The following is a 27630-nucleotide window of genomic DNA, read 5'->3' as shown; positions in this document are numbered from 1 at the left end:
GCCTATGATGATGACCCGTAGGTAAGTTGGAAAAAAAACACCCACGAGAATCAGCAGAGCTGGGCGGCAGGTGAGTAGCCCTGCAAAAAAAGGGAAGTAAATGGGTTTTTACTCATTGTTTTAACATTTTCTTGCAGTGATGTAAGTGACAAGGGTCCTGAGAATGTTTTTCTGGTTTTTCATTTTATGTGTTTTGAAAAAATATTTTTTGTGATTTTCTCCTCCTCGGCCCAACCCGCAGCCTCGGTGTAAATTTTTAGTAATTTTCGTAATTATCGCCCTTTTTTTTTTAAGAACCGCCTGATTAGTCAAAGATTCAAATTTTTTGCCAAGAATCTGGGTACAAGGCCCATTTTTTCGCCGGGGGAATTTTTCACCAGCGATAATTTTGGGAATCTTAGCGGTATTTTGTGCGGCAATCTGGCGCTGGCGGGTTGTTTGGAAATTCTAGCCCTTACGCCTGCTTTTATTAGACGTACGTATTTGAAGGACATTTTCTGGGCAAGAGTTGGGTAAATAGCCCAACTCTCCACCCACAGAGGCCCTTTAGTTTCGGATGCGGTGGATCTGTCGAGAATTTTTGACAGATCAGGTGACTATAGCAGTGCAGGTAATACCCCAGATAACCTCCCCACGTCCTGAAACAACAGCGATTTAACTGCTGTCTATTCACAGTCTGCCCCTTTCTCAGTGTACACAATAGCCCAGCTAATCTACCCAAGACCTAATACAATGACAGTGGAACTTCCTTCAGGGGAGTTACTTCCAAAGCTCAGGGTATTGATAACTGAGGGCAGAGCACCAATGTCGGAGTGCAGCACATCGAGTATGAGGCCAGAATTGGAGGAGCACATAGATCTCGAAGGATTGTAGGCTGAAGGAGATTCAGAGATAGGGAGGGTGTGATGCAATGGAGGATTCTGAATACAAGAATGAGGCTATTTAAATCGATACGGTGCCTGAACAGAAGCCAATGTCGGTCAGCGAGCACAGGGGTAATTGATGCGAGTTCAGATATGGGCAGCAGAGGTTTAGTTAAGCTCGTTAATGCAGTGTGTAAGGTGGGAGGCCGGCCAGGAGGGAATCGGAATAGTCGAGTCTGAGATAACAAAAGGCATGGATGATTTCAGCAGCAGATGAGCTGAGGCAGAGGCAGAGACGGATTATATTGTGGAAGTAGGCAGACTTCGTGATGGAGTGAATATGGGGTCGGAAGCTCTATTACTGGCCAAATGGAATACTGAGGAGAACTTCTGTCCATTCACAGTCTGTCCCACTCACAGATTGCACCATAACCCAGATAACCTGCCAGGGTCTGATACAGTAACAGGGGACTCCTGAACATTCAGTCTGTCCTACTCACAGATTGCACCATAACCCAGATAACCTGCCAGGGTCTGATACAGTAACAGGGGACTCCTGAACATTCAGTCTGTCCCACTCACAGATTGCACCATAACCCAGATAACCTGCCAGGGTCTGATACAGTAACAGGGGACTCCTGAACATTCAGTCTGAACCACTCACAGATTGCACCATAACACACATAACCTGCCAGGGTCTGATACTGTAACAGGGGACTCCTAAACATTCAGTCTGTCCCACTCACAGATTGCACCATAACCCAGATAACCTGCCAGGGTCTGATACAGTAACAGGGGACTCCTGAACATTCAGTCTGTCCCACTCACAGATTGCACCATAACCCAGATAACCTGCCAGGGTCTGATACAGTAACAGGGGACTCCTGAACATTCAGTCTGTCCCTATCCCACTGATATCCAAAGCCCTATTTTGCAGTAAATACGAGAATCAAGTGAGGATTTCACACATTTCTCGCTCATTGTTTACTTTCAGTAACAGTTTTTATTGCAACATGCACCTTTATTGTAACCGTGAATTCAATCTTAGCAATATTTTACTGAAGAGTGAAATGGTATTGAGGAGTAGTTTTATGCCAATGCAACTAACATTGAGAACCACTTTCTGTCTGTTCTAATTGAAGATATTCAACAGAAACACAAGGAAACACTCCGGGTACAAACTGAAACACTGAGAGTGAACACTATCCTAATAAGGGAGAAGGTTAAGGTTTTCCAGCTGGTTGATCGATACACTGAGCTAACGGTCATTTCTACTGTTCGAGATCGGAGACTTGTAGAACATGAATTGCTGGCAAGAGGCCGAGACCATGAAGAGTGGACAAAGAAACATCTCCGGGGAGAACTGGAGAAAATCCGAACTGATCAATTGTTCCACAGCAGTTTTTCCCGGAGAAAATCAGAATCCGGGAGTTCAGCGGCAGTGAGCGGAGTCGCGGGGATTGGAAAAACAACAATGGTACAAAAGATTGTTCATGACTGGGCCACGGGGAAAATATACCCCCACTTTCAATTTGTTTTCAGTTTTAAATTCCGGGATTTGAACGACATTAACGGTAGAATAAACCTGAGGAATCTGATACTGGATCAGTATCCTTACTTTGGGAATATTCTGAGAGAACTTTGGAAGAACCCAGAGGGATTGCTGTTTATATTCGATGGTTTGGATGAATTCAAGGACAGCATCGATTTTGCTGACAATCGGAGAAATACAGAACCTCAGCACAGGTGCACAGATCCCGAAGACTGGTGTGAAGTGTCTGACATTGTGTACAGTTTAATACAGCACAAGCTGCTCCCAGGATGTTCAGTGCTAGTGACCAGCCGCCCCACTGCATTACATTTATTGGAAAAGGCTGAGATCGGTGTCTGGGCTGAAATCCTGGGATTTGTTGGTGAAGAACGGAAGGAATATTTCAACAAGTTTTTTGAAGATCAGACGGTGGCAGCAGCTGTTATTAAACACGTGGAGGAGAACGAGATCCTGTACACCATGTGCTACAACCCTTCCTACTGCTGGATCCTCGGTCTGGCACTGGGTCCCTTCTTTACACAAAGAGACAGGAGACATCAGCGAGTTCCCAAGACCATCACCCAACTGTATTCCTACTATATCTACAACATTCTGAAAAACCACAGCCGAGAGATTGAAAGCCCCCGTGATGTGTTACTGAAGCTCGGTGAGATGGCCTTCACAGGAGTCTCCGAGAAGAAGATTGTGTTTAGAAATGGAGATTTGATCAAATACAATCTGCAACCTTCCCAGTTCCTGTCTGGGTTCATGATGGAACTTTTGGAGGGAGATGATTCTGCCCAGAGCGTGGTGTACACATTCCCACACCTCACCATCCAAGAGTTTGTAGCCGCTCTCGCCCAATTCCTGACTCCCGATTCCGGGGACATCCTGAAACTCCTCCGTGAAGCCCACAGCAAGGAAGATGGGCGATTTGAGATATTTCTCCGTTTTGCTGCTGGTCTCTCCTCCCCACACTCCGCTCGGCCCCTGGAGGAGTTTCTGGGTCCATTTCTTCATCAAACCACCTGTCGAGTGATTGACTGGGTGAAGGAGAAGGTTGAAGGACAGATTGGGAACACAGAGACTGAAGCTGGTAAACGGAACCTCCTGAACACATTCCACTACCTGTTTGAGGCTCAGAATACAGCACTGGCTCAGCTCACAGTGGGATCTGTGAAAACACTTACATTTAGTGGATTGACATTGACCCCGATTGACTGTGCGGTCCTGTCTCATGTCATTGGGCTCTGTGATACAATAAAAGACCTCGATCTGCGGAAGTGCAACATTCAGTGTGAAGGACTCCAGCGGCTGGGACCCGTACTCCACAAATGCCGGGAGTTGAGGTAACTGTTTATTTGTCTCTAACTGTTGGGTGAATTGTAGAACAGTCACGGTTTGTGTTGTTGCTCCGTAATAAAGGGAAACAAACAGTTCAGTTAAACTAGAGAGAAGCAGATTGAAGACAAGTATGACCAATAATAAGGGGATCGGTTAGTAAACATAGAAACATAGAAAATAGGTGCAGGAGCAGGCCATTCGGCCCTTCGAGCCTACACCACCATTCAATAAGATCATGGCTGATCATTCCTTCAGTACCCCTTTCCTGCTTTCTCTCCATACGCCTATGTAATTCCTGAAGGGCTGGAGAATCTAGAACGGATCCTTGTGAACAAATAGGGATTTTACAGTCTTTATCACATCAACAAATGCAGCTCACTGAAAACATAATTAAAATAGGCCCGAAATTTGCGGCCGGTGACTTACTGCGGGCCGATACCTCCGACCGAAAAATAAATGCGAAAGTACCTGATGGTCCCGGAGGAACATAGACTTGCAGTCTGAGGCCTTGATGGGCTGCCCAGCGAATGGGCTCACACATCCCAGGAACGTAAACGCAACCTGGGATCACGTGGCCTGGACCACCAATGATCATGGAATATTCTCATTGATTATATTGGGAGTTCTGTTTGTACAAGCTCCCAGTACTATCACTGAAAATACTCCCCAGAACACAGAAGCTGCTCACATATTTAAAATGAATTGAATTATTATTAAAAGGTTCAGAAAAAGATTTGATTTTTTTTTAATGTTTCAATAGGGTTAAAAATACCTGAATACACGGTGTTTAATATAAAAACTAGTGATAAATGTAATTGTTCTATGTTTTAAAACTCTTACACTGGTAAAAGTAGACTCTACACCTGCCTTTTCCAGGCATAAGAGTTTGAAGGACATTCTCTGGGCAGGAGTTGGGCAAATATCCCGATCTCTGCGCGCCAATGTCCTTCTCCTGACGACACATTGACAAATTGCAAATTCAGATTCTCGCACATGTGTACTGCGTGCTGAGAACCTGCATTTGCGGGACCTTTGAGTACGTGCGCACATCGTATGTACCTGGGGATTCCGCAGTTTACCGCACAAAATCATATTTAATAACCTGGACAGTGGAATGTAAATATACAATATAAACCGGCAGTAAAGGTAGAATTCACTTAAAATGTTTCCACATCCACCATTTCAACTGGGAACAGGACTGAAACCAGAGTTTAAACCTCTAACAGTTAGATATTTTCCCCAATAATGTATAGAGTGTGTCTTGTTGATGGGGAAGTTTCCTGGATTGGGAATATTGGGGAATCGGGAATTCTTTCAGCTGTAAGTGTTTAGAATTATTTACAGTCCTGAACATTAAGACAAGAATGATCTTCAGGATCTTCAATCTGCCTGTAAAAAGGTTCCAATCTAGTGTGGTGTGGGGTATTATCCCCGGAGTACAGACACACACCGGCCAATCTAGTGTGGTGTGGGGTATTATCCCCGGGGTACAGACACACACCGGCCAATCTAGTGTGGTGTGAGGTATTATCCCCGGGGTACAGACACACACCGACCAATCTAGTGTGGTGTGGGGTATTATCCCCAGTACAGACACACACCGACCAATCTAGTGTGGTGTGGGTTATTATCCCCAGGGTACAGACACACACCGGCCAATCTAGTGTGGTGTGGGGTATTATCCCCAGTACAGACACACACCGACTAATCTAGTGTGGTGTGGGGTATTATCCCCGGGGTACAGACACACACCGACCAATCTAGTGTGGTGTGGGGTATTATCCCTGGGGTACAGACACACACCGGCCAATCTAGTGTGGTGTGGGGTATTATCCCCAGGGTACAGACACACACCGACCAATCTCGTGTGGTGTGGGGTATTAACCCCGGGGTGCAGACACACACCGACCAATCTAGTGTGGTGTGGGGTATTATCCCCGGGGTACAGACACACACCGACCAATCTAGTGTGGTGTGGGGTATTATCCCCAGTACAGACACACACCGACCAATCTAGTGTGGTGTGGGGTATTATCCCCGGGGTACAGACACACACCGACCAATCTCGTGTGGTGTGGGGTATTATCCCCAGGGTACAGACACACACCGACCAATCTAGTGTGGTGTGGGGTATTATCCCCGGGGTACAGACACACACCGACCAATCTAGTGTGGTGTGGGGTATTATCCCCAGGTACAGACACACACCGACCAATCTAGTGTGGTGTGGTGTATTATCCCCAGAGTACAGACACACACCGACCAATCTAGTGTGGTGTGGGGTATTATCCCCAGAGTACAGACACACACCGACCAATCTAGTGTGGTGTGGGGTATTATCCCCGGGGTACAGACACACACCGACCAATCTCGTGTGGTGTGGGGTATTATCCCCGGGGTACAGACACACACCGACCAGCGGTAGGATCTCGCACACGGCGGGCGGCTCCTGGGTAAACCGGGGGCAATGAACCCGGGAATTTCCCATAATCCGCCCCCTGTGTGTGAGGCCCCGCTCGGGGAGGGAACTTCCGAAAATTCCCCCCAAACTGTCAGGCAGTTACACCTGGAATACATGTAGAGCCCGTTTAATGGGGAATACAGTGAGAGACTGCCGTCCCCTGTAAACTAGGAGTACAGGGAGATTTAAACCATGTAACGGGACAGGATGAACTCTTCTTGTTACATGAAATCCTGGGGGATTTTACAGCAGCAGTTAGCGCGTTTCACAATATAACTCACCCTGAGATATACAGATTAATATAATGCATCGAGTATAAGGTACAGGGAATCGCCGTTTTATCATTTGATTCGGGGAAAATTATCCCATTCCCATCAAACCCGAGATTTAGGAGCTGCACAAATGGGACAAGTTTCCCCAAACATGAGGGGTCTGATCACTGAGCTCCAGGAGGGTAATTCTGATCATCAGGGAATGAGATCGGACAGAGGGACATTTACAGGCTTCACACAGACAGCACTTTATTTAATCAATACATTTACTGACATCCCTGAATATATGGGGAGTTGGACAGAGTGAGATTAAATATTGGGGGAATATGGGTCGGGACCCCGCTGTTAACTCGCCCCACGTAACTTTCCCAAATATCAGGTCTGTCAGTACTGAGCAGACCCGACACACAGCGATGGCGGAGGCAATTCAGGTCATTATCACCTTGTTAACGATTAACAACTCATTTCAGTCCATCCTCCGAGTTTACCAGGTCACCCACAGGGTCCACGCTGCTCGGGGATCACGTCGGGTAACCAGGGCGGGAGTTGAATGGCCATGGAATCATCTCATTACTTGAAAGCTGGAAATGTGCTATAAAATCTCCCATGTCACAGCTGTTCACTTTCCAAGCTCAGAAGCTGTTGCTTGCTGTGTTTGAAAGACAGGTGAGCTTTATGCAGGTTGCAAATGTTTGGAGAAAGCTCTCTATCCAGTGTCACCTCTCTCACCATTGACAGATCGCTTCTGTTATCCCAAGTTCACCTGCCATCTATTACATCAGAATGGGTATGGTTTATACTGTCTCCCCTTTGTCCTCAGATTCTGACCATGATCAGCCCCCACACCAGCAGCACCAACAAACACACCGACCTTCTCTGCAATCACCTGATGCTGCACAGGACACAGGGTATCAGCACCCGACCACATTGCTGCCCGGGAGGTCAGGGATGGTCTCACCATGCTCAGATGTACTTCATTTGATACTGTACACCCTGGCTGTCACACGATGCACCAGGTTAGCACCACCCCACACCAACAACATAAAGCACCCCGACAATGCCCAAACCATTCCTTTCACACTCATCAACATTGCGGGGGTTCCATTATGTATCACCATTCATTGCAACTCACTCAGCCACTTCCAAAGGTGCACACAGGTCTGCCCAAGCACGGAAAGTATTGACAATATAGATTTCAATGCTTGCCAGTGTATTAACAGAAACTTCAGGTAAACATTGGCTAAAAGACCCAAGTGCTTACCGTTGTGTGTTGTTGGTTGGTGTGATTGGAGAAGGATGAGGGTGAGTGTAAGGGGTGGGGAGTGAGATGGGGATGTGATAATGTAGATAGAGTGGGATGGATGGAGGTGCAAGGTAAGTTGGTGTGAGTAAGGATGTGCAGGAGTAGGGTAGGGAAGGCAGAGTGATGGGGATGTGATGAGTGGCACAGCAGGATGGGCTTTCATCCTCGGGTCTTAAGAGAAGTAGCGGCAGGGATTGTGGATGCATTGGTTGTAATTTACCAAAATTCCCTGGATTCTGGAGAGGTCCCACCAGATTGGAAAACTGCAAATGTAACGCCCTATTTAAAGAAGAAGGCAGACAAAAAGCAGGAAACTATAGACCAGCAAGCCTAACATCTGTGGTTGGGAAAATATTGGAGTCCATTATTAAAGGAGCAGTAGCAGGACATTTGGAAAAGCAAAATTCGGCCAGGCACAGTCAGCATGGATTTATGAAGGGGAAGTCATGTTTGACAAATTTGCTGGAATTCTTTGAGGATGTAACGAACAGGGTGGATAAAGGGGAACCAGTGGATATGGTGTACTTGGACTTCCAGAAGGTATTTGACAAGGTGCCACATTAAAGGTTACTGCACAAGATAAAAGTTCACGGGGTTGGGGGTAATATATTAGCGTGGATAGAGGATTGGCTAACTAACAGAGAACAGAGAGTTGGGATAAATGGTTCATTCTCGGGTTGGTAATCAGTAACTAGTGGGGTGCCACAGGGATCAGTGCTGGGACCCCAACTATTTACAATCTATATTAATGACCTGGAAGAAGGGACTGAGTGTAACGTAGCCCAGTTTGCTGATGATACAAAGATGGGAGGAAAAGCAATGTGTGAGGAGGACACAAAAATCTACAAAGGGATATAGACAGGCTAAGTGAGTGGGCAAAAATTTGGCAGATGGAGTATAATGTTGGAAAGTGTGCGGTCATGCATTTTGGCAGAAGAAATCAAAGAGCAAGTTATTATTTAAATGGAGAAAAATTGCAAAGTGCTGCAGTGCAGCGGGACCTGGGGGTACTTGTGCATGAAACACAAAAGGTTAGTGTTGTGTCTTGGATAAAGAGTCAGACTAGATACCGCAAGCTCAAAGTAAAGTGTGACCATCGTCCTTTATTACAGGTCTCAGAGTGCGTCTCCAATCTGTGAGGCCTCCTTATGTACAGGTGCTCCCAGGGGATTGTGGGATCCCTTGGGACTCCAGGGGATGAGCCCTCTGGTGATTAAACATGGCATTTCAGGTTTACATATATAACAGTTACACAGAAATCAGGTACATAGAAACATAGAAAATAGGTGCAGGAGTAGGCCATTCGGCCCTTCGAGCCTGCACCACCATTTAATAAGATCATGGCTGATCATTCACCTCAGTACCCCTTTCCTGCTTTCTCTCCATACCCCTTGATCCCTTTAGCCGTAAGAGCCACATCTAACTCCCTCTTGAATATATCCCTCTTGAATACAGTAAGTGATCAGGAAGGCCAATGGTATCTTGGCCTTTATTGCAAAGAGGATGGAGTATAAAAGCAGGGAAGACTTGCTACAGTTATACAGGGTATTGATGAGGCTACACCTGGAGTACTGCGTGCAGTTTTGGTCTCCGTATTTACGAAAGGACATACTTGCTTTGGAGGCAGTTCAGAGAAGGTTCACTCGGTTGATTCCGGGGATGAGGGGGTTGACTTATGAGGAAAGGTTGAGCAGGTTGGGCCTCTACTCATTGGAATTCAGAAGAATGAGAGGTGATCTTATCAAAACGTATAAGATTATGAGGGGGCTTGACACGGTGGATGTAGGGAGGATGTTTCCACTGATGGGGGAGACTAGAACTAGAGGACATGATCTTAGAATAAGGGGCCGCCCATTTAAAACTGATGAGGAGAAATTTCTTCTCTGAGGGTGATAAATCTGTGGAATTCGCTGCCTCAGAGAGCTGTGGAGGCTGGGACATTGAATAACTTTAAGACAGAAATAGACCGTTTCTTAAATGATAAGCGGTTATGGGGAGCGGGCGGGGAAGTGGAGCTGAGTCCATGATCAGATCAGCCATGATCTTATTGAATGGCGGAGCAGGTTCGAGGGGCCGTATGGCCTACTCCTGCTCCTATTTCTGATGAGGATCAGTTTGGATTTGCTCTAACGTTTTGTGATCCACTGAGATCATTGAAAGGTTTGCACCACTGCAGCCAGGTCCCCCTGACTACATCCCTGCTTGTGCAATGTGCACCCAGGCTGCGTTGGTCTCCTGGGGAGGTCTCTTCCACCCATGGGAAGGGAAGAGGACCTCCCTGTGTGCTGTGAATCCCTCCATAGCCATATGGAGGGAGTGCTGGGAGAGCAAGGGTGCAGCGGTGCACCTCTGTACAGAGCTGGTCAGTGTTTGCAGCAGCTCACTGACAGCACAACTGTGAACATCAATGTGCACACGGTCCCTTTAAGAGAACCGGCTGATGCTGCGTCACCAGAACCGCTTCTTCCAATTGGTCGGGAACCACGCCGGGCGGGGCTTAACATGGCCAATCAGGGGAGAGTTTCACAGAGTGGGCTGGAACCGGACACGAGATGGGGACCCACCACCGACCCCGGTCACACCGGACCCACCCAGGTGGGGAATCCCGGCCCAAAACTGGGTATTAATTTACTGATGTACTTTCAGTGATTGCTGTAATATCCGAGAGAGAGAATATATCCGATCCGGGGTTTGGTTCAGTTTGTTTCTCACTCTGTTTGTGTTTAGACTGAGCAGCAATAACCTGGGAGATTCAGGAGTGAAACTGCTGTCTGCGGCTCTGAGGGACCCGGACTGTAAAATACAGGAACTGTGGTAAGTACCAGACTGTGTGAGATTGTGTTAATAATAACTGGGTGTCTGACACTGAACATTATTATTAGTAATAGTGTCATTAATAAACACGGGGGTTTTAATCTGATTCCTGTTATGTCTCTCTCTGATCCCCAGGCTGCGTGCTGTCGGTCTCTCAGATTCTTGTACCGAGGATCTCGCCTCCGCTCTCAGTACAAACCGCTCACTGGCGGTTCTGGAGCTGAGTTACAATAACCTGGGAGATTCAGGAGTGAAACTGCTGTCTGTGGCTCTGAGGGACCCGGACTGTAAAATACAGGAACTGCAGTAAGTACCAGACTGTGTGAGATTGTGTTTATAATAACTGGGTGTCTGACACCTCCACGGCAGGGCCCCACCCGATCACCTCCACGGCAGGGCCCCACCCGATCACCTCCACGGCAGGGCCCCACCAGATCACCTCCACGGTGACGGGGCCCCGTCTGAACGAACACCCTCCCCCACCACCCTTGCTGACATTCCAAAATCCGGAAATACCTGAGCTTGGGTGTTTTGGGATTTCGGACGTCAGAAACATGGTCCGAAGTCCAGAAAAACACGAAAACCAGCTCAGCCTCGGTCCCGAGGTTGCCGGATTCGAGACACTCAACTGCATTCGTATCAGTAACAGTGTTACTGATAATAATGTATAGTTTTTATTAATATCAGAAATAATGTTATTAATAAAGACTGGGGATTTACTCTGATTCCTGTTATTTCTCTCTCTGATCCCCAGGCTGCGTGCTGTCGGTCTCACAGATTCTGGTGCTGAGGATCTCTCCTCCGCTCTCAGTACAAACCGCTCACTGACGGTTCTGGACCTGAGCAGCAATAACCTGGGAGATTCAGGAGTGAAACTGCTGTCTGCGGCTCTGAGGGACCCGGACTGTAAAATACAGGAACTGCAGTAAGTACCAGACTGTGTGAGATTGTGTTTATAATAACTGGGTGTCTGACACTGAACATTATTATTAGTATCAGTAATAGTGTCATTAATAATAATGATCAGTGTTTATTATCAGTAATAGTGTTATTAATAAACACTGATCATTATCATTAGTATCAGTAATAGTGTTACTAATAATATTCAGTGTTTATTAATAACACCGTTTCTGATACTGACACTAATAAACACTGAATATTACAGGTTGAGCGTCTAAAATCCGAAATGTTCGGGAATATTCCGGAATCGGGAACAATCTGTGCCAGGTCATCTGGAATCCGTGAAATTTTCCGTAATCTGGACCGGACGACCCTGCCGACCTCGGGCCTCGCCGCCCTTGCCTTGGGGCCTCCTCGCTGGCCCACCCGAATAACACCTTCTCCCCGGCAGGGCCCCGCCCGCTCACCTCCCCGGCAAGGCCCCACCCGAACACCTTCTCCCCGGCAGGGCCCCGCCCGCTCACCTCCCCGGCAAGGCCCCGCCCGATCAAGGGCTCCGCCCGACCACCTTCTCCCCGACAGGGCCCCACCCCAAAACCACCTCCCCGGCAGGGCCCCACCCGAACACCTTCTCCCCGGCAGGGCCCCACCCGAACACCTTCTCCCCGGCAGGGCCCCACCCGAACACCTTCTCCCCGACAGGGCCCCACCCCAAAACCACCTCCCCGGCAGGGCCCCACCCGAACACCTTCTCCCCGGCAGGGCCCCACCCGAACACCTACTCCCCGGCAGGGCCCCACCCGAACACCTTCTCCCCGACAGGGCCCCGCCCCAACACCTTCTCCCCGGCAGGGCCCCACCCGAACACCTTCTCCCCGGCAGGGCCCCGCCCCAAAACCACCTCCCCGGCAGGGCCCCACCCCAACACCTTCTCCCCGGCAGGGCCCCGCCCCAACACCTTCTCCCCGACAGGGCCCCACCCCAAAACCACCTCCCCGGCAGGGCCCCACCCGAACACCTTCTCCCCGGCAGGGCCCCGCCCCAACACCTTCTCCCCGACAGGGCCCCACCCCAAAACCACCTCCCCGGCAGGGCCCCACCCGAACACCTTCTCCCCGGCAGGGCCCCGCCCCAACACCTTCTCCCCGGCAGGGCCCCGCCCCAACACCTTCTCCCCGGCAGGGCCCCACCCCAACACCTTCTCCCCGGCAGGGCCGCGCCCGAACATCTTCTCCCCGGCAGGGCCCCACCCCAACACCTTCTCCCCGACAGGGCCCCGCCCGAACACCTTCTCCCCGACAGGGCCCCGCCCCAACACCTTCTCCCCGACAGGGCCCCGCCCGAACACCTTCTCCCCGGCAGTGCCCCGCCCCAACACCTTCTCCCCGGCAGGGCCCCACCCCAACACCTTCTCCCCGGCAGGGCCCCACCCCAACACCTTCTCCCCGACAGGGCCCCGCCCCAACACCTTCTCCCCGGCAGTGCCCCGCCCCAACACCTTCTCCCCGGCAGGGCCCCACCCCAACACCTTCTCCCCGGCAGGGCCCCACCCCAACACCTTCTCCCCGGCAGGGCCCCACCCCAACACCTTCTCCCCGACAGGGCCCCGCCCCAACACCTTCTCCCCGGCAGTGCCCCGCCCCAACACCTTCTCCCCGGCAGGGCCCCGCCCCAACACCTTCTCCCCGACAGGGCCCCGCCCCAACACCTTCTCCCCGGCAGGGCCCCGCCCGAACACTTTCTCCCCGGCAGGGCCCCGCCCCAATACCTTCTCCCCGGCAGGGCCCCGCCCGAACACCTTCCTCCCGGCAGGGCCCCGCCCGAACACCTTCCTCCCGGCAGGGCCCCGCCCCAACACCTTCTCCCAGGCAGGGCCCCGCCCGAACACCTCCACTGCGGGGCTCCGCCTGAACACCTCCTTGGAGAGCAAACCCCCCCCTCCTCCCCGTTTCTGACGTTCCGAAATCCGGAAATACCCAAACCTGATCTCAGTTGTTTACGGATTTCGAATGTCAGAAACACGTTCTGAAGTCTGGAAAAATACAAAAACTGGCTCGGCCTCGGTCCCGAGGTTGCCGGATTCGGGACGCTTAACTGTGTCATTAATAAACACTGAACATTATTATTAGTATCAGTAATAGTGTTATTAATAAACACTGGGGATTTACTCTGATCCCTGTTAATTCTCTCTCTGATCCCCAGGCTGTATGATGTCGGTCTCACAGATTCTGGTGCCGAGGATCTCGCCTCCGCTCTCAGTACAAACCGCTCACTGACGGTTCTGGACCTGCGATCAAACTCCTTCACAGACCGTTCTTACCCTGCTCTCCGTCGCCTCATACTGACCTGCAGGAGTCTGGAGCAGATCTGGTGAGTGTTTGTGTTAATGTTTAATGTAATAAAATATAAATAAGTTCAGTCACTATTTATGGGTAATATTTGACTGTAATTAACTTTGAAATATTAACCCAGTTTCCCTGTTATTTACACTGTTGTTCAATCTGTTTATTTCCTGTTTAATCTTTAATCTGTTTCAGGTTGTTGGGGAATCAGTTCAGTTCAACCGGACAGAGACACCTGGAGTCGCTGCGGGAATCCAGACCCAGACTGAGAGTGTATGTGTGAACATTTCACTGTGTGACCATCACTGCTCTCATTGTGTGAACATTTCACTGTATGACCATCACTGCTCCCATTGTGTGAACATTTCACTGTATGACCATCACTGCTCCCATTGTGTGAACATTTCACTGTATGACCATCACTGCTCTCATTGTGTGAACATTTCACTGTATGACCATCACTGCTCCCATTGTGTGAACATTTCACTGTATGACCATCACTGCTCCCATTGTGTGAACATTTCACTGTGTGACCATCACTGCTCCCATTGTGTGAACATTTCACTGTGTGACCATCACTGCTCTCATTGTGTGAACATTTCACTGTATGACCATCACTGCTCCCATTGTGTGAACATTTCACTGTGTGACCATCACTGCTCTCATTCTGTGAACATTTCACTGTATGACCATCACTGCTCCCATTGTGTGAACATTTCACTGTGTGACCATCACTGCTCCCATTGTGTGAACATTTCACTGTGTGACCATCACTGCTCCCATTGTGTGAACATTTCACTGTGTGACCATCACTGCTCCCATTGTGTGAACATTTCACTGTGTGACCATCACTGCTCCCATTGTGTGAACATTTCACTGTGTGACCATCACTGCTCCCATTGTGTGAACATTTCACTGTATGACCATCACTGCTCTCATTATTTGACCATTTGGGCCGATTTCCTGCCCCTCCCCTTTAACCCCGCGCACTCCAGGTTTAAATCCTGCCGGCCTTTTAACGGTTTCCCGCTCGAGCTGAGCGAGCGCCATCTCCCATTGTGAGGTCAGAGGTCCCGCCACAGGGTCACGTGACCCAGCTGCCCCGCTCCCACAGCGCTGCTTCTGCAGGATATCTGGGGCTGAATGTTCCCCAATGGGGCACTGGGGAAATGCACAGACAGGAAGGGCCCAGGGTGGGGCTCAGTCTGGGCTGCAGTGGGACACTGACAATTGTGCTCAGTATTCCTGGGGCTCTCTCCCAGAGAGGAGTCAGACCGTGTAACAAGTGTCCCTGTGTACAGTGTGTGTGTCTCCCAGTGAGGAATCAGACTGTGTAACAAGTGTCTCTGTGTACAGTGTGTCTCCCAATGAGGGGTCAGACTGTGTAACAAGTGTCCCTGTGCACAGTGTGTGTCTCCCAGTGAGGAGTCAGACTGTGTAACAAGTGTCCCTGTGTACAGTGTGACTCTCCCAGTGAGGAGTCAGACTGTGTAACAAGTGTCCCTGTGTACAGTGTGTGTCTCCCAGTGAGGAGTCAGACTGTGTAACAAGTGTCCCTGTGTACAGTGTGTGTCTCCCAGTGAGCAGTCAGACTGTGTAACAAGTGTCCCTGTGTACAGTGTGTCTCTCCCAGTGAGGAGTCAGACTGTGTAACAAGTGTCCCTGTGTCCAGTGTGTGTCTCCCAGTGAGGAGTCAGACTTGTGTAACAAGTGTCCCTGTGTACAGTGTGTCTCTCCCAGTGAGGGGTCAGACTGTGTAACAAGTGTCCCTGTGTCCAGTGTGTGTCTCTCCCAGTGAGGAGTCAGACTGTGTAACAAGTCTCCCTGTGTACAGTGTGTCTCCCAGTGAGGGGTCAGACTGTGTAACAAGTGCCCTGTGTACAGTGTATCTCTCCCAGTGAGGAGTCAGACTGTGTAACAAGTCTCCCTGTGTACAGTCTGTCCCTCCCAGTGAGGGGTCAGACTGTGTAACAAGTGTCCCTGTGTACATTGTGTCTCCCAGTGAGGAGTCAGACTGTGTAACAAGTGTCCCTGTGTACAGTGTGTGTCTCCCAGTGAGCAGTCAGACTGTGCAACAAATGTTCCTGTGTACAGTGTGTCTCTCCCAGTGAGGAGTCAGACTGTGTAACAAGTGTCCCTGTGTACAGTGTATCTCTCCCAGTGAGGAGTCAGACTGTGGAACAAGTCTCCCTGTGTACAGTCTGTCTCTCCCAGTGAGGAGTCAGACTGTGTAACAAGTGTCCCTGTGTACAGTGTGTGTCTCCCAGTGAGCAGTCAGACTGTGTAACAAGTGTCCCTGTGTACTGTGTGTGTCTCCCAGTGAGGAGTCAGACTGTGTAACAAGTGTCCCTGTGTACAGTGTGTCTCTCCCAGTGAGGAGTCAGTCTCTAAACAAGTGTCCCTGTGTCCAGTGTGTCTCCCAGTGAGGAGTCAGACTTGTGTAACAAGTGTCCCTGTGTACAGTGTGTGTCTCTCAGTGAGGAGTCAGACTGTGTAACAAGTGTCCCTGTGTCCAGTGTGTGTCTCTCCCAGTGAGGAGTCAGACTGTGTAACAAGTCTCCCTGTGTACAGTGAGTCTCTCCCAGTGAGGAGTCAGACTGTGTCACAAGTGTCCCTGTGTACAGTGATTGTCTCCCAGTGAGGGGTCAGACTCTGTAACAAGTGTCCCTATGTACAGTGTGTGTCTCCCAGTGAGGAGTCAGACTGTGTAACAAGTGTCCCTGTGTACAGTGTATCTCTCCCAGTGAGGAGTCAGACTGTGTAACAAGTCTCCCTGTGTACAGTGTGTCTCTCCCAGTGAGGAGTCAGACTGTGTAACAAGTGTCTCTGTGTACAGTGTGTGTCTCCCAGTGAGGAGTCAGACTGTGTAACAAGTGTCCCTGTGTACAGTGTATCTCTCCCAGTGAGGAGTCAGACTGTGTAACAAGTCTCCCTGTGTACAGTGTGTCTCTCCCAGTGAGGAGTCAGACTGTGTAACAAGTGTCCCTGTGTACAGTTAGTCTCTCCCAGTGAGGAGTCAGACTGTGTAACAAGTGTCCCTGTGTACAGTGTCTCTCTCCCAGTGAGGAGTCAGACTGTGTAACAAGTGTCCCTGTGTACAGTGAGTCTCTCCCAGTGAGGAGTCAGACTGTGTAACAAGTGTCCCTGTGTACAGTGTGTCTCCCAGTGAGGAGTCAGACTGTGTAACAAGTGTCCCTGTGTACAGTGTCTCTCCCAGTGAGGAGTCAGACTGTGTAACAAGTGTCTCTGTGTACAGTGTGTGTCTCCCAGTGAGGAGTCAGACTGTGTAACAAGTGTCTCTGTGTACAGTGTGTGTCTCCCAGTGAGGAATCAGACTGTGTAACAAGTGTCCCTGTGTACAGTATGTGTCTCCCAGTGAGGAGTCAGACTGTGTAACAAGTGTCCCTGTGTACAGTGTGTCTCTCCCAGTGAGGAGTCAGACTGTGTAACAAGTGTCCCTGTGTACAGTGTGTCTCTCCCAGTGAGGGGTCAGACTGTGTAACAAGTGTCCCTGTGTACAGTGTGTGTCTCCCAGTGAGGGGTCAGACTGTGTAACAAGTGTCCCTGTGTACAGTGTGTCTCCCAGTGAGGAGTCAGACTGTGTAACAAGTGTCCCTGTGTACAGTGTGTGTCTCCCAGTGAGGAGTCAGACTGTGTAACAAGTGTCCCTGTGTACAGTGTGTCTCCCAGTGAGGGGTCAGACTGTGTAACAAGTGTCCCTGTGTACAGTGTGTGTCTCCCAGTGAGGAGTCAGACTGTGTAACAAGTGTCCCTGTGTACAGTGTGTCTCCCAGTGAGGAGTCAGACTGTGTAACAAGTGTCCCTGTGTACAGTGTGTGTCTCCCAGTGAGGAGTCAGACTGTGTAACAAGTGTCCCTGTGTACAGTGTGTCTCCCAGTGAGGGGTCAGACTGTGTAACAAGTGTCCCTGTGTACAGTGTGTCTCCCAGTGAGGGGTCAGACTGTGTAACAAGTGTCCCTGTGTACAGTGTGTGTCTCCCAGTGAGGAGTCAGACTGTGTAACAAGTGTCCCTGTGTACAGTGTGTGTCTCCCAGTGAGGAGTCAGACTGTGTAACAAGTGTCCCTGTGTACAGTGTGTCTCCCAGTGAGGAGTCAGACTGTGTAACAAGTGTCCCTGTGTACAGTGTTTCTCCCCCAGTGAGGGGTCAGACTCTGTAACAAGTGTCCCTGTGTACAGTGTGTGTCTCCCAGTGAGGAGTCAGACTGTGTAACAAGTGTCCCTGTGTACAGTGTTTCTCCCCCAGTGAGGGGTCAGACTCTGTAACAAGTGTCCCTATGTACAGTGTGTGTCTCCCAGTGAGGAGTCAGACTGTGTAACAAGTGTCCCTATGTACAGTGTGTGTCTCCCAGTGAGGAGTCAGACTGTGTAACAAGTGTCCCTGTGTACAGTGTGTCTCTCCCAGTGAGGAGTCAGACTGTGTAACAAGTATCCCTGTGTACAGTGTTTCTCCCCCAGTGAGGAGTCAGACTGTGTAACAAGTGTCCCTGTGTACAGTGTGTGTCTCCCAGTGAGGAGTCAGACTGTGTAACAAGTGTCCCTGTGTACAGTGTGTGTCTCCCAGTGAGGAGTCAGACTGTGTAACAAGTATCCCTGTGTCCATTGTGTGTCTCCCAGTGAGGGGTCAGACTCTGTAACAAGTGTCCCTGTGTACAGTGTATCTCTCCCAGTGAGGAGTCAGAGGCGGGAATTTGTGTTCGGGAAATTAACGGGATTGAAGGCCGATAAATCCCCAGGGCCTGATAGTCTACATCCCAGAGTAAAGGAAGTGGCCCTAGAAATAGTGGATGCATTGGTGATCATTTTCCAACAGTCTATCGACTCTGGATCAGTTCCTATGGACTGGAGGGTTGCTAATGTAACACCACTTTTTAAAAAAAGAGGGAGAGGGAAAACGGGTAATTATAGACCGGTTAGCCTGACATCAGTAGTGGGGAAAATGTTGGAATCAATCATTAAGGATGAAAAAGCAGCGCATTTGGAAAGCAGTGAAAGGATTGGTCCAAGTCAGCATGGATTTATGAAGGGGAAATCATGCTTGACCAATCTTCTCGAATTTTTTGAGGATGTAACGAGGAGAGTGGACAGGGGAGAACCAGTGTATGTGGTGTATTTGGACTTTCAAAAGGCTTTTGACAAGGTCACACAAGAGATTGGTGTGCAAAATCAAGGCACATGGTATTGGAGGTAATGTATTGATGTGGATAGAGAACTGGTTGACAGACAGGAAGCAGAGAGTCGGGATTAACGGGTCCTTTTCAGAATGGCAGGCAGTGACTAGTGGAGTGCCGCAGGGCTCAGTGCTGGGACCCCAGCTCTTTATAATATATATTAATGATTTGGATGATGGAATTGAGTATAATATCTCCAAGTTTGCAGATGACACTAAACTGGGTGGCGGTGTGAGCTGTGAGGAGGACGCTAAGAGGCTGCAGGGTGACTTGGACAGGTTAGGTGAGTGGGCAAATACATGGCAGATGCAGTATAATGTGGATAAATGTGAGGTTATCCACTTTGGGGGCAAAAACATGAAGGCAGAATATTATCTGAATGGTGACAGATTAGGAAAAGGGGAGGTGCAGCGAGACCTGGGTGTCATGGTACATCAATCATTGAAGGTTGGCATGCAGGTACAGCAGGCGGTGAAGAAGTCAAATGTATGTTGGCCTTCATAGCGAGGGGATTTGAGTACAGGGGCAGGGAGGTGTTGCTACAGTTGTACAGGGCCTTGGTGAGGCCCCACCTGGAATATTGTGTACAGTTTTGGTCTCCTAATCTGAGAAAGGACATTCTTGCTATTGAGGGAGTGCAGCGAAGATTCACCAGACTGATTCCTGGGATGGCTGGACTGACATATGAGGAGAGACTGTATCAACTGGGCCTTTATACACTGGAGTTTAGAAGGATGAGAGGTGATCTCAAAGAAACATATAAAATTCTGACGGGATTGGACAGATTAGATGTGGGAAGAATGTTCTCGATGTTGGGGAAGTCCAGAACCAGGGGACACAGTCTTAGGATAAGGGGCAGGCCATTTAGGACTGAGATGAGGAGAAACTTCTTCACTCAGGGAGTTGTTAACCTGTGGAATTCACTGCCGCAGAGATTTGTTGATGCCAGTTCATTGGATATATTCAAGAGGGAGTTAGATATGGCCCTTACGGCTAAAGGGATCAAGGGGTATGGAGAGAAAGCAGGAACGGGGTACTGAAGGCATGAACAGCCATGATCTTATTGAATGGTGGTGCAGGCTCGAAGGGCCGAATGGCCTACTCCTGCACTTATTTTCTATGTTTCTCCCCCAGTGAGGAGTCAGACTGTGTAACAAGTGTCCCTATGTACAGTGTCTCTCTCCCAGTGAGGAGTCAGACTGTGTAACAAGTGTCCCTATGTACAGTGTGTCTCTCCCAGTGAGGAGTCAGACTGTGTAACAAGTGTCCCTGTGTACAGTGTGTCTCTCCCAGTGAGGAGTCAGACTGTGTAACAAGTGTCCCTGTGTACAGTGTGTCTCTCCCAGTGAGGAGTCAGACTGTGTCACAAGTGTCCCTGTGTACAGTGTGTCTCTCCCAGTGAGGAGTCAGACTGTAACAAGTGTCCCTGTGTACAGTGTGTGTCTCCCAGTGAGGAGTCAGACTGTGTAACAAGTGTCCCTGTGTACAGAGTGTCTCCCCCAGTGAGGAGTCAGACTGTATAACAAGTGTCCCTGTGTACAGTGTGTGTCTCCCAGTGAGGAGTCAGACTGTGTAACAAGTGTCCCTGTGTAGTGTGTCTCTCCCAGTGAGGAGTCAGACTGTGTAACAAGTGTCCCTGTGTACAGTGTGTCTCCCAGTGAGGAGTCAGACTGTGTAACAAGTGTCCCTGTGTACAGTGTGTGTCTCCCAGTGAGGAGTCAGACTGTGTAACAAGTGTCCCTGTGTACAGTGTGTGTCTCCCAGTGAGGAGTCAGACTGTATAACAAGTGTCCCTGTGTACAGTGTGTGTCTCCCAGTGAGGAGTCAGACTGTGTAACAAGTGTCCCTGTGTACAGTGTGTCTCTCCCAGTGAGGAGTCAGACTCTGTAACAAGTGTCCCTGTGTACAGTGTGTCTCCCAGTGAGGAGTCAGACTGTGTAACAAGTGTCCCTGTGTACTGTGTGTCTCTCCCAGTGAGGAGTCAGACTCTGTAACAAGTGTCCCTGTGTACAGTGTGTGTCTCCCAGTGAGGAGTCAGACTGTGTAACAAGTGTCCCTGTGTACAGTGTGTGTCTCCCAGTGAGGAGTCAGACTGTGTAACAAGTGTCCCTGTGTACAGTGTGTCTCTCCCAGTGAGGAGTCAGAGGCGGGAATTTGTGTTCGGGAAATTAACGGGATTGAAGGCCGATAAATCCCCAGGGCCTGATAGTCTACATCCCAGAGTAAAGGAAGTGGCCCTAGAAATAGTGGATGCATTGGTGATCATTTTCCAACAGTCTATCGACTCTGGATCAGTTCCTATGGACTGGAGGGTTGCTAATGTAACACCACTTTTTAAAAAAAGAGGGAGAGGGAAAACGGGTAATTATAGACCGGTTAGCCTGACATCAGTAGTGGGGAAAATGTTGGAATCAATCATTAAGGATGAAAAAGCAGCGCATTTGGAAAGCAGTGAAAGGATTGGTCCAAGTCAGCATGGATTTATGAAGGGGAAATCATGCTTGACCAATCTTCTCGAATTTTTTGAGGATGTAACGAGGAGAGTGGACAGGCGAGAACCAGTGTATGTGGTGTATTTGGACTTTCAAAAGGCTTTTGACAAGGTCACACAAGAGATTGGTGTGCAAAATCAAGGCACATGGTATTGGAGGTAATGTATTGATGTGGATAGAGAACTGGTTGACAGACAGGAAGCAGAGAGTCGGGATTAACGGGTCCTTTTCAGAATGGCAGGCAGTGACTAGTGGAGTGCCGCAGGGCTCAGTGCTGGGACCCCAGCTCTTTATAATATATATTAATGATTTGGATGATGGAATTGAGTATAATATCTCCAAGTTTGCAGATGACACTAAACTGTGTGGCGGTGTGAGCTGTGAGGAGGACGCTAAGAGGCTGCAGGGTGACTTGGACAGGTTAGGTGAGTGGGCAAATACATGGCAGATGCAGTATAATGTGGATAAATGTGAGGTTATCCACTTTGGGGGCAAAAACATGAAGGCAGAATATTATCTGAATGGTGACAGATTAGGAAAAGGGGAGGTGCAGCGAGACCTGGGTGTCATGGTACATCAATCATTGAAGGTTGGCATGCAGGTACAGCAGGCTGTGAAGAAGTCAAATGTATGTTGGCCTTCATAGCAAGGGGATTTGAGTACAGGGGCAGGGAGGTCTTCCTGCAGTTGTACAGGGCCTTGGTGAGGCCCCACCTGGAATATTGTGTACAGTTTTGGTCTCCTAATCTGAGGAAGGACATTCTTGCTATTGAGGGAGTGCAGCGAAGATTCACCAGACTGATTCCTGGGATGGCTGGACTGACATATGAGGAGAGACTGTATCAACTGGGCCTTTATACACTGGAGTTTAGAAGGATGAGAGGTGATCTCAAAGAAACATATAAAATTCTGACGGGATTGGACAGATTAGATGTAGGAAGAATGTTCCCGATGTTGGGGAAGTCCAGAACCAGGGGACACAATCTTAGGATAAGGGGCAGGCCATTTAGGACTGAGATGAGGAGAAACTTCTTCACTCAGGGAGTTGTTAACCTGTGGAATTCACTGCCGCAGAGAGTTGTTGATGCCAGTTCATTGGATATATTCAAGAGGGAGTTAGATATGGCCCTTACGGCTAAAGGGATCAAGGGGTATGGAGAGAAAGCAGGAACGGGGTACTGAAGGCATGAACAGCCATGATCTTATTGAATGGTGGTGCAGGCTCGAAGGGCCGAATGGCCTACTCCTGCACTTATTTTCTATGTTTCTCCCCCAGTGAGGAGTCAGACTGTGTAACAAGTGTCCCTATGTACAGTGTCTCTCTCCCAGTGAGGAGTCAGACTCTGTAACAAGTGTCCCTATGTACAGTGTGTCTCTCCCAGTGAGGAGTCAGACTGTGTAACAAGTGTCCCTGTGTACAGTGTGTCTTTCCCAGTGAGGAGTCAGACTGTGTAACAAGTGTCCCTGTGTACAGTGTGTCTCTCCCAGTGAGGAGTCAGACTGTGTCACAAGTGTCCCTGTGTACAGTGTGTCTCTCCCAGTGAGGAGTCAGACTGTAACAAGTGTCCCTGTGTACAGTGTGTGTCTCCCAGTGAGGAGTCAGACTGTGTAACAAGTGTCCCTGTGTACAGTGTGTCTCCCCCAGTGAGGAGTCAGACTGTATAACAAGTGTCCCTGTGTACAGTGTGTGTCTCCCAGTGAGGAGTCAGACTGTGTAACAAGTGTCCCTGTGTACAGTGTGTCTCTCCCAGTGAGGAGTCAGACTGTGTAACAAGTGTCCCTGTGTACAGTGTGTCTCCCAGTGAGGAGTCAGACTGTGTAACAAGTGTCCCTGTGTACAGTGTGTGTCTCCCAGTGAGGAGTCAGACTGTGTAACAAGTGTCCCTGTGTACAGTGTGTGTCTCCCAGTGAGGAGTCAGACTGTATAACAAGTGTCCCTGTGTACAGTGTGTGTCTCCCAGTGAGGAGTCAGACTGTGTAACAAGTGTCCCTGTGTACAGTGTGTCTCTCCCAGTGAGGAGTCAGACTCTGTAACAAGTGTCCCTGTGTACAGTGTGTCTCCCAGTGAGGAGTCAGACTGTGTAACAAGTGTCCCTGTGTACTGTGTGTCTCTCCCAGTGAGGAGTCAGACTCTGTAACAAGTGTCCCTGTGTACAGTGTGTGTCTCCCAGTGAGGAGTCAGACTGTGTAACAAGTGTCCCTGTGTACAGTGTGTGTCTCCCAGTGAGGAGTCAGACTGTGTAACAAGTGTCCCTGTGTACAGTGTGTCTCTCCCAGTGAGGAGTCAGAGGCGGGAATTTGTGTTCGGGAAATTAACGGGATTGAAGGCCGATAAATCCCCAGGGCCTGATAGTCTACATCCCAGAGTAAAGGAAGTGGCCCTAGAAATAGTGGATGCATTGGTGATCATTTTCCAACAGTCTATCGACTCTGGATCAGTTCCTATGGACTGGAGGGTTGCTAATGTAACACCACTTTTTAAAAAAAGAGGGAGAGGGAAAACGGGTAATTATAGACCGGTTAGCCTGACATCAGTAGTGGGGAAAATGTTGGAATCAATCATTAAGGATGAAAAAGCAGCGCATTTGGAAAGCAGTGAAAGGATTGGTCCAAGTCAGCATGGATTTATGAAGGGGAAATCATGCTTGACCAATCTTCTCGAATTTTTTGAGGATGTAACGAGGAGAGTGGACAGGCGAGAACCAGTGTATGTGGTGTATTTGGACTTTCAAAAGGCTTTTGACAAGGTCACACAAGAGATTGGTGTGCAAAATCAAGGCACATGGTATTGGAGGTAATGTATTGATGTGGATAGAGAACTGGTTGACAGACAGGAAGCAGAGAGTCGGGATTAACGGGTCCTTTTCAGAATGGCAGGCAGTGACTAGTGGAGTGCCGCAGGGCTCAGTGCTGGGACCCCAGCTCTTTATAATATATATTAATGATTTGGATGATGGAATTGAGTATAATATCTCCAAGTTTGCAGATGACACTAAACTGGGTGGCGGTGTGAGCTGTGAGGAGGACGCTAAGAGGCTGCAGGGTGACTTGGACAGGTTAGGTGAGTGGGCAAATACATGGCAGATGCAGTATAATGTGGATAAATGTGAGGTTATCCACTTTGGGGGCAAAAACATGAAGGCAGAATATTATCTGAATGGTGACAGATTAGGAAAAGGGGAGGTGCAGCGAGACCTGGGTGTCATGGTACATCAATCATTGAAGGTTGGCATGCAGGTACAGCAGGCTGTGAAGAAGTCAAATGTATGTTGGCCTTCATAGCAAGGGGATTTGAGTACAGGGGCAGGGAGGTCTTCCTGCAGTTGTACAGGGCCTTGGTGAGGCCCCACCTGGAATATTGTGTACAGTTTTGGTCTCCTAATCTGAGGAAGGACATTCTTGCTATTGAGGGAGTGCAGCGAAGATTCACCAGACTGATTCCTGGGATGGCTGGACTGACATATGAGGAGAGACTGTATCAACTGGGCCTTTATACACTGGAGTTTAGAAGGATGAGAGGTGATCTCAAAGAAACATATAAAATTCTGACGGGATTGGACAGATTAGATGTAGGAAGAATGTTCCCGATGTTGGGGAAGTCCAGAACCAGGGGACACAATCTTAGGATAAGGGGCAGGCCATTTAGGACTGAGATGAGGAGAAACTTCTTCACTCAGGGAGTTGTTAACCTGTGGAATTCACTGCCGCAGAGAGTTGTTGATGCCAGTTCATTGGATATATTCAAGAGGGAGTTAGATATGGCCCTTACGGCTAAAGGGATCAAGGGGTATGGAGAGAAAGCAGGAACGGGGTACTGAAGGCATGAACAGCCATGATCTTATTGAATGGTGGTGCAGGCTCGAAGGGCCGAATGGCCTACTCCTGCACTTATTTTCTATGTTTCTCCCCCAGTGAGGAGTCAGACTGTGTAACAAGTGTCCCTATGTACAGTGTCTCTCTCCCAGTGAGGAGTCAGACTCTGTAACAAGTGTCCCTATGTACAGTGTGTCTCTCCCAGTGAGGAGTCAGACTGTGTAACAAGTGTCCCTGTGTACAGTGTGTCTTTCCCAGTGAGGAGTCAGACTGTGTAACAAGTGTCCCTGTGTACAGTGTGTCTCTCCCAGTGAGGAGTCAGACTGTGTCACAAGTGTCCCTGTGTACAGTGTGTCTCTCCCAGTGAGGAGTCAGACTGTAACAAGTGTCCCTGTGTACAGTGTGTGTCTCCCAGTGAGGAGTCAGACTGTGTAACAAGTGTCCCTGTGTACAGTGTGTCTCCCCCAGTGAGGAGTCAGACTGTATAACAAGTGTCCCTGTGTACAGTGTGTGTCTCCCAGTGAGGAGTCAGACTGTGTAACAAGTGTCCCTGTGTACAGTGTGTCTCTCCCAGTGAGGAGTCAGACTGTGTAACAAGTGTCCCTGTGTACAGTGTGTCTCCCAGTGAGGAGTCAGACTGTGTAACAAGTGTCCCTGTGTACAGTGTGTGTCTCCCAGTGAGGAGTCAGACTGTGTAACAAGTGTCCCTGTGTACAGTGTGTGTCTCCCAGTGAGGAGTCAGACTGTATAACAAGTGTCCCTGTGTACAGTGTGTGTCTCCCAGTGAGGAGTCAGACTGTGTAACAAGTGTCCCTGTGTACAGTGTGTCTCTCCCAGTGAGGAGTCAGACTCTGTAACAAGTGTCCCTGTGTACAGTGTGTCTCCCAGTGAGGAGTCAGACTGTGTAACAAGTGTCCCTGTGTACTGTGTGTCTCTCCCAGTGAGGAGTCAGACTCTGTAACAAGTGTCCCTGTGTACAGTGTGTGTCTCCCAGTGAGGAGTCAGACTGTGTAACAAGTGTCCCTGTGTACAGTGTGTGTCTCCCAGTGAGGAGTCAGACTGTGTAACAAGTGTCCCTGTGTACAGTGTGTCTCTCCCAGTGAGGAGTCAGAGGCGGGAATTTGTGTTCGGGAAATTAACGGGATTGAAGGCCGATAAATCCCCAGGGCCTGATAGTCTACATCCCAGAGTAAAGGAAGTGGCCCTAGAAATAGTGGATGCATTGGTGATCATTTTCCAACAGTCTATCGACTCTGGATCAGTTCCTATGGACTGGAGGGTTGCTAATGTAACACCACTTTTTAAAAAAAGAGGGAGAGGGAAAACGGGTAATTATAGACCGGTTAGCCTGACATCAGTAGTGGGGAAAATGTTGGAATCAATCATTAAGGATGAAAAAGCAGCGCATTTGGAAAGCAGTGAAAGGATTGGTCCAAGTCAGCATGGATTTATGAAGGGGAAATCATGCTTGACCAATCTTCTCGAATTTTTTGAGGATGTAACGAGGAGAGTGGACAGGCGAGAACCAGTGTATGTGGTGTATTTGGACTTTCAAAAGGCTTTTGACAAGGTCACACAAGAGATTGGTGTGCAAAATCAAGGCACATGGTATTGGAGGTAATGTATTGATGTGGATAGAGAACTGGTTGACAGACAGGAAGCAGAGAGTCGGGATTAACGGGTCCTTTTCAGAATGGCAGGCAGTGACTAGTGGAGTGCCGCAGGGCTCAGTGCTGGGACCCCAGCTCTTTATAATATATATTAATGATTTGGATGATGGAATTGAGTATAATATCTCCAAGTTTGCAGATGACACTAAACTGGGTGGCGGTGTGAGCTGTGAGGAGGACGCTAAGAGGCTGCAGGGTGACTTGGACAGGTTAGGTGAGTGGGCAAATACATGGCAGATGCAGTATAATGTGGATAAATGTGAGGTTATCCACTTTGGGGGCAAAAACATGAAGGCAGAATATTATCTGAATGGTGACAGATTAGGAAAAGGGGAGGTGCAGCGAGACCTGGGTGTCATGGTACATCAATCATTGAAGGTTGGCATGCAGGTACAGCAGGCTGTGAAGAAGTCAAATGTATGTTGGCCTTCATAGCAAGGGGATTTGAGTACAGGGGCAGGGAGGTCTTCCTGCAGTTGTACAGGGCCTTGGTGAGGCCCCACCTGGAATATTGTGTACAGTTTTGGTCTCCTAATCTGAGGAAGGACATTCTTGCTATTGAGGGAGTGCAGCGAAGATTCACCAGACTGATTCCTGGGATGGCTGGACTGACATATGAGGAGAGACTGTATCAA

General features: G+C 49.1%; 2 protein-coding genes across 7 annotated transcripts in view; both read left to right on the top strand.

Moving 5' to 3' along the window:
- Positions 1-14404, top strand: part of LOC139242934 (NACHT, LRR and PYD domains-containing protein 3-like) — a 57637-nt gene extending 43233 nt beyond the window's left edge. For 3 of the 6 annotated variants that reach the window (XM_070870582.1, XM_070870580.1, XM_070870581.1), the window contains 6 exons: positions 2006-3743; positions 10502-10588; positions 10724-10894; positions 11343-11513; positions 13691-13858; positions 14026-14403. In XM_070870582.1, coding sequence (XP_070726683.1) covers positions 2006-3743; positions 10502-10588; positions 10724-10894; positions 11343-11513; positions 13691-13858; positions 14026-14113 — 2423 coding nt within the window. In that variant the 3' untranslated portion in view covers positions 14114-14403. Of the gene's footprint in view, positions 1-2005; positions 3744-10501; positions 10589-10723; positions 10895-11342; positions 11514-13690; positions 13859-14025 lie in introns of all 6 variants that reach the window. The other 3 variants (XM_070870586.1, XM_070870584.1, XM_070870583.1) reach the window with 2 other exon arrangements.
- The window catches only part of LOC139242929 (uncharacterized), a 297685-nt gene that overhangs the window by 102728 nt on the left and 167327 nt on the right, over positions 1-27630 (top strand). The window lies entirely within an intron of this gene.

This window comes from Pristiophorus japonicus, unplaced genomic scaffold (genome assembly GCF_044704955.1).
Source record: "Pristiophorus japonicus isolate sPriJap1 unplaced genomic scaffold, sPriJap1.hap1 HAP1_SCAFFOLD_154, whole genome shotgun sequence".
NCBI lineage: Eukaryota > Metazoa > Chordata > Chondrichthyes > Pristiophoridae > Pristiophorus > Pristiophorus japonicus.
The sequence above is the reverse complement of the archived record's forward strand: the minus strand, read 5'-3'. Positions and strand labels throughout refer to the sequence as shown.